Source organism: Lissotriton helveticus, chromosome 1_1 (genome assembly GCF_964261635.1).
Source record: "Lissotriton helveticus chromosome 1_1, aLisHel1.1, whole genome shotgun sequence".
In the NCBI taxonomy this organism is placed as follows: Eukaryota; Metazoa; Chordata; class Amphibia; order Caudata; family Salamandridae; genus Lissotriton; species Lissotriton helveticus.
The window spans coordinates 647,632,309-647,644,500 of record NC_136057.1 but is presented as its reverse complement, the minus strand read 5'-3'; the positions used below and the strand labels follow the sequence as shown (position 1 = coordinate 647,644,500).

Sequence of the window (12,192 nt, the reverse complement as noted above, 5' to 3'; positions counted from 1 at the left end):
GCTCCTCGCCGAAAAAGCATTTTGACGCCTTGTCAGGGGTAGTAATCGCAATATAAATGCAATTGCAATACAATACAATACATGTTCGTGAGATGTCCCATATCCTCTACGGATGACCTCATTCCTTTGCACCTCCTCAGTCTAATCCAATTACAATGGCAACTATACTTTAGAGCTCCACTGTGCCTCCAGTGCACTTTGGACCTCTCCAGCAGTACTACCGCATCTTTTTCTAAGTTGGTGAGAGGTTTGGAGTTCTGTTAATAGTATCTAATCTAGAAACATTTTACAGTGTCAATTGTTTTAATCATTGCTGTCCCCTGCCTAAACAAAATGTTTATTATGTCTTCAGATAAATTGTGCAACATGCACTGAAAGATTCCTGATTGATCATAATAAGTGATTGCTGGTATACACCATGTTGAGCAATGAAAATTAAAATAATATAAAATTAGTTTAAAAAAAGGCTATCAACCATGTGTGCGCAGCCGCTCCTTTCAGAATCTAACTGTTTAGCAGAGCAAGTCTCATGAAAAGCTGACCACTCCTGCTATGCCCATTGTCCTACATTCTCTCAATGGTTATATATCTCTTGTATATATGTGCATTAAATACCCTTTTGAGAAACCAGACTCAATGTACCCAGGACCCTCAGATTTTTTGCCTCTTAAGTGACTCTATGACCTTGTGCGTGCCTCACCTCAGCTGTGCTTCATTCCCATTCCTGTGAGCTCTGCCAATTATAGACGTTTTGATAAAGTCTGTATCCGCTGTATTACATTTCAGACCCTGAATCAATGTACTACATCTTCATAAGTCCCACAGGCATTGTGGATCTGGTTGATAACACACTGCTCTCAAATTTGCCTTCTGAAATCTCTCATTCTAGGTAAAAACATATACTCTATTTTCATGCATGAAGGACTGTGTCCTCTATCATCGAACATAGTCTTAGAATATAATGCAGTTAGTCCATGTGGTGATAACAAGCTTGACTCTGCAAAGATATTTGACTAGATGTTCGAAGAGAAAATATTAAACCATACATGTCACTTTGATATACATCAAAGGGCCAAGGTAGACATGCACCTTGATGAGAGGTAATTTGATGTTTTTTTGCAAATGTTGGGGAGCCTAGTCAATTAACTTTCTGAAATTAAAGATATAGATTTTCTAGTGGGAAACCCACGAACATTAATACACAGTAGCACTACCAACCTGAAATGGTAAATGGAATATAAGGTGTGCAACAGCTGCACTATATGATACTCACAAAGTTCATGTTAATCAATAAGCATGGCATTCAATTATGCATTTGGGAAACTTGACCTTACAGTATTTTCCTGAAGATCTAACATGGTTTGGGTGGTAGATTGATTCAGACCTGCTTGTAATATTGCAGGATGATCTATGTCGAGCTGAATGAACAGTTCATTTCAGTTTCCCAGATTGTTCCACCCTACACTAAGGTATGCCAGGTAAGAAAGTGTCCTCTGGATATAGTCTCATGAATGGAACTTGGTTTTCAGGACCCTCAAAGTGAAGCATGGACATACACTCACCATGCCCAATTCAAGTACGTGTCTCAAATATCAGGAATACAAATGATACATGATGCTAATCTTCCTAATTCTATCATGTTTTGTATGGTCATACCTTTTGCAACACCACTTGGACGTGACAGCGATAACTCCACTCCTCACCACTGCAATGTAGCCTATTTGCCATCACAACTCTGTAGTCAAATAAAGAGCTGACGACAGATCATTCATTTATATGAGTTTTTTATCTGTTTTGAAGATAGAAATTCCTTAACTTTTTCCAGATAAAATCTGAATGCTGAAACCTCCTCCTTGTTTTTCATGCTACTTGGCACTTTTGTTGCAATATCACTAACTGTCCTCTTGTTTTTCTCTCTCTCGGTAGGAGTGTTTTCTTTATGGTAGTCATATCTCATTGGATTTGATATTTTAAAGAATTTAACACATCTGCTGCTGACATTTTGTGAATATTGCCATGAAGTGTTCCTGTGAGTCGATACAGTTTGTTTTATCCCAAAACCTGCTGTGTGTGACTAAAGGGCAGCCGTCTCCTATCACTCTTTGTGGGGAAAGAGCAAGCCCACTTAAAAGTACTATTAGCATGGTTTGTGTAGTTGAGCACTGTATTAACTCACAAATACACTTCCTGGCAATATTTACAGCCATTTTTTTTTACTTTTGCACTCTTAATTTAGGATGTAGTATGTTTAATAATGCTCACATGTGCTGTCTATTTTTTTATCAACAAGGAGTTTCCAGAAATATACTCAATTACTAGCAAACTAGACTTCACATTGTTTTGCTCTAGGTTTTCACAGATTTTAATACACTTTAGACAGAAGTAATGCAACCCTTTACTTTTCCACCCAGACTGGATTTGCCTCCGCGCCCGCTCTGCGGGGGTTTCTACGACGGTCTGGAATTCGTAATTCAATGAAGCCTTCTTGACATTGTTTCTAAGCTGGAGGCTTAGGTACCATTACATAGTGGATCAGACTTCCCTGGAAACGTATTCCAAAACCAGGATTTCGGAGTAGGAACTCCATTCAGGTGTCATTGATGTACAAAACAGTCTTATCTTTGGCTATCAAAGATGCTTTTTCTATTCCGTTGACGTGCTAAAAAAATGTAGGGATAGCTGGTTACATTCAAGTGGTGATCAATGCTATTGACGCTTTGTCACATGGATCCTAGACCAAAAAGAGGAAACTGTAGGTAAATTGAGATCAGAAATATGTCATTTAAGACAACAGTGGTCCTATGCACAATTTATGAACAGAAAAATTATAAATATAGACAAGATTGATCTATATTGGTTTTGACATGTCCAGCCGGAAAGAGGTCGTAATCTTTACTTAGTCAATAATAAAAGAACAAAAAATTCCTTCAAAAATTCACCGTAGTGGGGCACAAGCCTGCACCCATGCACATACAGGTAATTACAGTTTACAGAAGAAATGAACAAAGCAGGGCTATTAGGCAAAAACTGAGGGTTTCTGTGAATTACAATGAGACAGAAAATTCATGAGGCACCTTTACACATACATAGTACATAATATACGTTCTGTATAGGGTGCACATAGAGGTCCATGGCGTTTCGATCCTGCTAAATAATCATGGGGATCATCATCAGGACAATTGGATGAAACCTAATAAATGTTAGCCTCTATTTGCCTAAGAAGAAGGGGAAAAGAGGGAAAGAGGTATAATGAGAGAAGAAATTATCAGCGAAAGATTCGCTCGGGCGCAGGGTGACGTGAATTTCCGAAATTCATGCTACGATGCAGGGTGACGTGAGCAGTGAAGGTATCAGTGAACCCCGAAGAGGGATTGCTGAGGCAGTTTCTAGAGAGCACTTTACATTAGGGTCCAGGTGATGGCGACCGCTTATGCTCCTGTCCGTGGGGTGGGTGGCATGAAGGAGTCGCAAGAGTCAACAGTGAGGTGATGTCTGAACCAGTCTTGGTCCCGTGGAATTTGTAGGGATCCTCGAGTGTAAAAGACCGTGGAGGATAACGTTCATGACATAGGTCTAATCGTGAACTTGAGTGTGTGAACGGCGCTAGTGAAATTGTGGGTGGCACGGCTAGAAGACTGTCAAGAATACAGGACGCGGTGAATTGGTATGAGTGAGCGGCGCAAGTAGGTGTTTCTAGGCGGTGCGTGAAAGAACATCCGGAATTAAAAACGCGATGAAAGGCTTAAAAACGGTGGACGTGAGGGGATGTTAAATTATTCACGTTCCGTGAGAACAAGGCCGTAGCTTGTGGAGTGTGAGACACATGCGAGCGAACATACAGAATTAAAGGCGCAGTGAGGGCTGGGGAATTTAGAAACGATGACTATGAGGGGGTAATGTGTTAATCACGTTCCGTTAGGACAAGGAAATGGCTTGTGGGGTGTGAGAGACGCGGGTCTTAATACAAAAACAGCACGGTGATCAGAAGGTGCAGTGGGCTTACCTAGGGAGCAATAACCCTGGCGTACTCATTTAAGCGAGTGAGAGAGAATATATTGGTCGGTGAAGCTGCCCTGGGGAGAGAATGGAGAGGTTAATTGGGCGGATCACGCCGTGAAGTTACAGCTGAGGGGGCAGGGTAAAAAATAATAACAATAATAATAAAGACATTTGTAGAGCGCATGGATAATTGTATGCCATCTCGGCGTGTCCCCGCGCTAACAAAAGAGAGAGGAGAAGAAAAAAAAACAAAAACAACTCATTAAGGAGGGTGGGACAGTGCAAGGCATAGGGCAAAAGTCAGCTATGAGGAGAACAGATGAGTTTTCAGTTTCCGTCGGAAAAGGGTTTCTGAAGGCTCCAGGCGGAGATTGATGGGAAGTTTATTCCATGCAGTGGCCGCCGCCACTCTGAAGGACCGACCTCCCATTTTTTCTCTCTTGTAGCGGTGGGTCACAAGCGTGCCCATACCGCTAGATCTTAGTGATCTGCGTGGTTCGTACCTGGTAACCAGACCTGTCAGATAGCCGGGGGCTTTATGCCAGATGATCTGATGACATATTAGGAGTGCTTTGTATTTTATTCTTTTTTTCACTGGGAGCCAGTGAAGGGCATCCAGGGTGGCTTTGGAGTTGGCTCTTCGAGGTAGTCTAAGCACTAGGCAGGCCGCAGCATTTTGCAATATCTGGAGTCGTGCTATGCTTTTGCTCGAAGCTCCCAGGAAAAGGACATTTCCATAATCAAGGCGTGACGTAATTAGTGCCTGAGTCATCGTGCGCCGGGCCTCCAAAGGAAGGAGATCTAGGGTTTTGTTGAGAGTTTTAAGGACTCCAAAGCACTTGCCTACTAGACGGTTGATGTGTGTCTCATAGGAGAGTGTGGGATCCATTCATATCCCTACGTTTTTGGCTTCAGTACATGGTGTAGGCATATCGCCTAAACAGTTAGGCCACCAGTCACATGTCCAAAGTCGTTGATCCCTACCAACCACCAAGACGTCCGTCTTGGATCCGTTCAATTTAAGGCAGTGCGTATCCATCCAAGTGGCCAGTGCTTGCATACAGGCTCTGAAGTTATTTGCTTCAGCAGCCGGTGTTTGGGTGAGGGTGAGTAAAAGCTGTGTATCGTCGGCGTAGGTAAACTAACTTACCCATTACGGGGGCTTTCTGAGACGCATCAGCTCGATCGCGTAAGATTCGAGGAGGGGCCCTGGGAAAGTAAGCGGACAGTTAGGTACAAGTCCTATCTGGGGTTAAAACTACATTAAGATCGGGACACAACTGCGGGCACTTACCGGGTCAGTCGGGGTGTGTTCCTCTCTGAGAATGCAGTGGCTTGTCTCGGGATGGAATTCCACTATAAGTAAAAGAGAGGGCAATTCTGATAGGAGGGAGTTGGACATGGAAATAGAGAGAGGGCAACCAGGGTATTGTCCCGGTATCCATCTTGGAAAGGCACCTCTGAAAGGAGGGAATTGGGCATAAACATAGGTAAAGGAAAACTAAGGGTTCGTTCTGGCATCCATCTTGGAAGGGTGATATGTTCGAGGGACCCAAGTGGAGTGTTAGGCAAAGTGCAGTGATAGAAGGTGAAGGACAGAGGAGGGAAATGTTAAAAAGACAATTTGTCATATGTAGAAAGAAAGAAAGAGTCATTTGGGTTTTGGTTATACAGTTGTTAAGCAAGGTCCATGACAGTCTCTGTATATGGATTAGATCAGGGTAGTTCTAGATAAGGTTGAGAAAACTGTACTTGAGTTCCACCTCATTGAACAAAATAAAAAATCAAACAAAGTAAAGAAAGACATTAACACTTTCACTCAAGAACGTACCTACCCCTATCTCCACAATGATTTCCATTCAAATCGAAATTTCAACCATAATCCCCAGAACCCAGGACCTTGGGGCTGATTCAACCGTAGAAACACTGTTGTGGGATTCACTGACTCCTCTGCTGAATCCTCCGACAACTCAGACTCTGGGGAAGAAAACAGCGCCCGACACGCAATCAGAACCCCCATTTTTAGAGAGAGGTGGGCCAGAACCCCCCAAAAGGGGCCGTGTCAAACAACAACCAAGATGGTACAACCCCCCAGGGGAGAGACAAACCAGACAGAAATTCTACCAGTGGTAGTGGGCGCAAATACCTCGGACATGAGCATTCCCTTGTTTAACTTATCCAATCACATTCTTTCTAGTCAAGAAATATCTATTCTGAGTAAGGGACTGTAATTTGTACCCACCACATACCCAAACTTTCTAGACCTCCAATCAGAGTTACTTGGGTTCTTTAGAAAAATTAGAATCCGTGCTTTTTTCGACCTCAATCCAACTGAACCCAAGAATACCATCACACCCTTTAGACCCCCCTCTACCTTTTCCCCTACATCTAACATGATCCCTAAGGAGATCAACATGTTTGAGAAAGTCATCCTTAAAGAAACTTCTGAACTGGAGAAAAAACATCTCTTTATCCCAAATAACATCTCATTGGATGAGAAAATGGCAATCTGCACACTAAGGAATAACAATGATCTAATTATCAAGCCAGCAGACAAGGGTGGTGGCATTGTTCTGCAAAACATAGACAATTACAAAGTGGAGCTTAGGCGACAGGTCTCCAACACTGATCTCTATTGTCTGCTACCAACCAACCCCACTAGAGAGCTTCAAAAACTCATCAAACAAATCACCACGCAAGCACACGAAAATTGCATCTTGAGCAAACATGAACTGAACTTTCTCAACGTGACCAATCCTAGGATCCTGGTTATCTATACTCTGCCAAAGATCCATAAAAATCTTGATACTCCGCACGGCAGACCGATTGTGTCAGGGTGTGGCTCCGTACTTGAGCCGCTGGGAAACTATGTTAACTTCTTCTTGAAGGATTTTGTGCCCATTACCACTTGTTTTATCAGGGACAGCATGTATATGATAAACCTCATTGAAAACCACCCCTTTGATCCTGAGAATGAAACTCTATGTACATTGGACGTAGAGTCTCTTTACACCAACATTCCCCAAAAAGAATCTCTCTTGGTCATGGAAAACATACTTAACAGCAGACCAAGGCCACACAGGGTTCCGACACTGTTCATTATTCAACTTCTTGAGATTTGCCTAACCCAGTACTTTTTCATGTTTGATGACCAATACTACCAACAAGTCCGGGGGACCTCCATGGGGGCAATTTTTGCTCCTACCCTGGCTATTCTGTACATGGATTGGTTGGAATGCAACACCATCCTCCCTGCCACCAACTCATTCCATCAAGGGATATTAACGTGGAAACATTATATAGATGATATTTTTCTCATCTGGGGAGCATCTTCTGATGCCTTGAAAGCCTTCTTACATTGGCTGAATAACAATTGTAATGGTCTCACTTTCACTCTCACACACAGCAATACCAGCATCCCCTTCTTTGACCTTTGCATTAAACACAAAGAAGGTTTGCTCTACACCTCCCTATTCCGCAAAACCACGGAAAGAAACACACTACTCAGCTATGACAGCTGTCACCCCAGAGCCCTGAGAGATAGCCTCCCATACTCCCAGTTCCTTAGGCTCAGAAGAAATTGTTTCCAAAAAGTGGACTATTTCAAATATACTAGCGACTAAACTTAGGTTTAGGGGATATCCACGACGCCTGGTCAACAATGCAATGAAAAGGGCCTGGTTCTGTCCACGGGAGACATTATTGGAACCCAAAACTAAGAAGGGTACTGAGAAGGTGGTCGTGTCACCACTTTCTCTGTGGCTTCCAATAAAGTCCATCAGAGTATAAAGAAAAATTGGCATATCTTTTTACTCCGGCACGCTAGATTTGGAAATGCCCATTTTTGCTTTTAAGAAAAGTAAAAACTTGAAAAATCATTTGGTCAGGGCTGCTCTTCCCTCAACTAGTAGTCCTAATACCACACTGAATGATCTCTGGTTACTACCGCCCCTCAGGGGCCATGCCAAATGTGTTAATTGTGTTGTATGCGACTTTTCAATTGACTGTAAGGAGTCCACTTTCAAAGATGTGAAAAATGAGTTGAAAACATTTACAAATTGTAACAGCTGTAATCTTGTGTATGCCATCTTTTGTCCATGCAATTTAATTTATGTGGGCAGACAAAACAAAAAAATAAACTTCGAATCTCACAGCACCGAAGTAGGATTAGATGCAAAACCGCCAATGCCCCCCTTGTCGAACATTTCAATACCAAAGGACACAGTGAAAATGACGTACGTTGGACTGTGATCAGCCAAATAATCTTACCACCCAGAGGCGGTGATCTCACAAAATTACTAAACAAAGAGGAATTGAAATGGATCATCAAGACAGACAGGCTCAATTCCGGACTGAACCTACAAGAAGACTGGACTACCCTGATCTAATCCATATACAGAGACTGTCATGGACCTTGCTTAACAACTGTATAACCAAAACCAAAATGACTCTTTCTTTCTACATATGACAAATTGTCTTTTTAACATTTCCCTCCTCTGTCCTTCACCTTCTATCACTGCACTCTGCCTAACACTCCACTTGCGTCCCTCGAACATATCACCCTTCCAAGATGGATGCCAGAACGAACCCTTAGTTTTCCTTTACCTATGTTTATGCCCAATTCCCTCCTTTCAGAGGTGCCTTTCCAAGATGGATGCCGGGACAATTCCCTGGTTGCCCTCTCTCTATTTCCATGCCCAACTCCCTCCTATCAGAATTGCACTCTCTTTTACTTATGGTGGAATTCCATCCCGAGACAAGCCACTGCATTCTCAGAGAGGAACATACCCCGTCTGACCCGGTAAGTGCCCGCAGTTGTGTCCCGATCTTAATGTAGTTTCAACCCCAGATAGAATCTGTACCTAACTGCCCGCTTACTTTCCCAGGGCCCCTCCTCGAATCTTACGCGATTGAGCTGACGCGTCTCAGAAAGCCCCCGTAATGGATAAGTTAGTTTACCTATGCTTTTACACTGCCCCTCAGCTGTAACTTAACAGCGTGATCCGCCCAATTAACCTCTCCAATCCCTCCCCAGGGCAGCTTCACCGACCAATATAGTCTCTCTCACTCGCATAAACGAGTACGCCAGGGTTATTGCTCCCTAGGTAAGCCCACTGCACCTTCTGATCACCGCGCCATTTTTGTATTAAGACCCGCGTCTCTCAAACCCCACAAGCCATTTCCTTGTCCTAACGGAACGTGATTAACATATAACCCCCTCATAGTCATCGTTTCTAAATTCCCCAGCCCTCACTGCGCCTTTAATTCTGAATGTTCGCTCGCATGTGTCTCACACTCCACAAGCTACGGCCTTGTTCTCACGGAACGTGAATAATTTAACATCCCCTCACGTCCACTGTTTTTAAGCCTTTCATCGTGCTTTTAATTCCGGATGTTCTTTCACGCACCGCCTAGAAACACCTACTTGCGCCGCTCACTCATACCAATTCACCGCGTCCTGTATTCTTGACAGTCTTCTAGCCGTGCCACCCACAATTTTACTAGCGCCGTTCACACACTCTAGTTCACGATTAGACCTATGTCATGAACGTTATCCTCCACGGTCTTTTACACTCGAGGATCCCTTCAAATTCCTCGGTACCAAGACTGGTTCAGACATCACCTCACTGTTGACTCTTGCGACTCCTTCACGCCACCCACCCCACGGCCAGGAGCATAAGCGGTCGCCATCACCTGGACCCTAACGTAAAGTGCTCTCTAGAAACTGCCTCAGCAATCCCTCTTCGGGGTTCACTCATACCTTCACTGCTAACGTCACCCTGCGTCGTAGCATGAATTTCGGAAATTGATACATACCTATACCTGTTAACATTTATTAGGCTTCATCCAATTGTCCTGATGATGATCCCCATGACTATTTAGCGGGATCGAAACGCCGTCGACCTCTATGTGCACCCTATACAGAACGTATATTATGTACTATGTATTTGTAAAGTGCCTCATGAATTTTCTGTCTCACTGTAATTCACAGAAACCCTCAATTTTTGCCTAATAGCCCTGCTTTGTTCCTTTCTTCTGTAAACTGTAATTACCTGTATGTGCATGGGTGCAGGCTTGTGCCCCACTACGGTGAATTTTTGAAGACATTTTTTGTTCTTTTATTATTGACTAAGTAAAGATTACGACCTCTGTCCGGCTGGACATGTCAAAACCAATATAGATCAATCTTGTCTATATTTATTATTTTTCTGTTCATAAATTGTGCACGGGACCACTGTTGTCTTAAATGATTATGTTCCCCGAGGTCCTGTGCTGATTCATTGGGGCTCCCTTGTTGTTTATAAACAGAAATATGTCATGGCATCGCTCACAATTGGTGAACTCTTAATGTAAACTACTGTTTTAAATTAATGGGAATGCTAACTGTAATTATGTACTGTTGTCCTTCATAATTTTGTTTTAAAAAAAGTCCTTTTGCACAACTTTTCAATAGAGGTCAGACTAAGCTCATTGGTAAATTAAAAAGGATTGGGAGGCCAACATTCAACAGCAGACAGTGGACAAGTGCCCTGGTTGGTGAGGAACAGCGGCAGTCTCCATTGGCTGCTACTGTGGAAGGGTGGTGGCGGGCGAGGGGGATGAAAAATACAAATAAAGATCACTTACCTGTTCACACCGCACGCTTCTCCTCATACTCTGCTCCTCCTTGCTGCCAGAAGTAGAAAGCACCCAGGCTCCCATAGGCCAATCAGGTCGCTGCCTTCACCATGACAGCAGCGTTGTGATTGGTCTGAGCACCCTGGTTCGGCACTCAGATGTGGACTGCGTGCCTGTGCATGATCTCCACCCAGGCTGTGCATCACAGCCCGGTGGAGAAGATGCTAAGTGTGCATGGCTGTTTGGCCACCCTAAGATAGCCGGCCAAACTATCATGCGCACTTAAGGTGCATATACCACTCCTTCACCTGTACTGTGATAGAAGCCCAGCCCGCCCGCCCAACCTGGCTTTATAGAGAAAAATAAAATGATAATAAAGTCCTGTTATTATAAGTAAATTTTTCCTTTTTGCACTGCTCAGAGGCAGTGGGGCGAGGCTCCTCCTCTTTAGTGGAAGAGCTGCCACTGAGTCTCTCCATTGTTATTGCCAGGTTTCCCCTCCATGAGTAAAGGTTGGGGAAAAGTGTGACACAGTTGCTTACATTTTCACTAGCTCTCTGAGCTTAAGGAAAATGCTAACTGATGGCCCAAATGTAACCTTACACCTTAAGTCTAAGTTTAGACCTGAAGTCAAAGGGCCTGATTCACAAATGTAAACTTGCACTTTTGTTTAAATTGATGTTTGTTTTGAAACTGACAAAAGTGCATTTTAATAGTAAGTTTACAAGTGCGGAGACTCCGCAGTTGGGGCTGAGAACTCCACATGTCCCGACTGCGGAGTCTCTGCAGTTGTAAACTTACTTTTAAAATAATATTTTGAAACTTTCATAACAAATGTAAACTTACACAAAAGTGAGGTTATCTTTGTAAATCAGGCGCTCAATGCCTACTACCTGTTTACACACCAATAAGACTCTGGCCGAACATAATGGCCTGTAACATGTCTATTCTTGTGAATCAATGAGCTTGAGAGGAATAGAAGGAACTGTTTTCCAAACAATCAGTTAATGCATAACGGTGTACACAACATCTTTCTTATAAAATAGTTTATACCAAAGAAGTGTAGACTTAAATAAACATACAGCGTCAATTGTGTAAAACATTACTTAAACTATTTGAACAAACGTACGCATTATTGCATTAATTTGAAACACTGAATGCTGTATTGTGGTAATTCATCCAAATACTGGAGTAGCAATACTGATGTGTTTGTGTTTACATACATGTTGTTTATCAAATATGTAAGTTGTTTAATGAGACGCATGATTTACATACACAAAAACATTCCTTCCTTTGCCCATCCTTGTGTTTTTGTACAGGCACAGTAATGGTGATTGTGAGAGTAACTCGTGTCAATGAATTTAAACCGTTGCCAGGAAACAATGTATTCACCGTGGTGGAAAATAGTGAACTGGGGACTCTGGTGGGGACGGTCAAATTCACAGACGATGACTGGCCTTTTAACAATCTGAAGTATACAGTTGTGGCAGGCGACTTTGGAACTCCTCCGAAGTTTTACATCGAACCGAACACAGGTACTTATGTGCCAATTATCTGGTGTAAATGAAATTTCTT

The 12,192-nt window shown here is 42.9% G+C and overlaps 1 protein-coding gene across 1 annotated transcript in view; it reads left to right on the top strand.

Moving 5' to 3' along the window:
- The window catches only part of LOC144762567 (cadherin-related family member 4-like), a 93,715-nt gene that overhangs the window by 53,074 nt on the left and 28,449 nt on the right, over positions 1 to 12,192 (top strand). Inside the window, exon 4 of the mRNA XM_078647797.1 lies at positions 11,937 to 12,152. Coding sequence (XP_078503923.1) covers positions 11,937 to 12,152 — 216 coding nt within the window. The remainder of the gene's footprint in view (positions 1 to 11,936; positions 12,153 to 12,192) is intronic.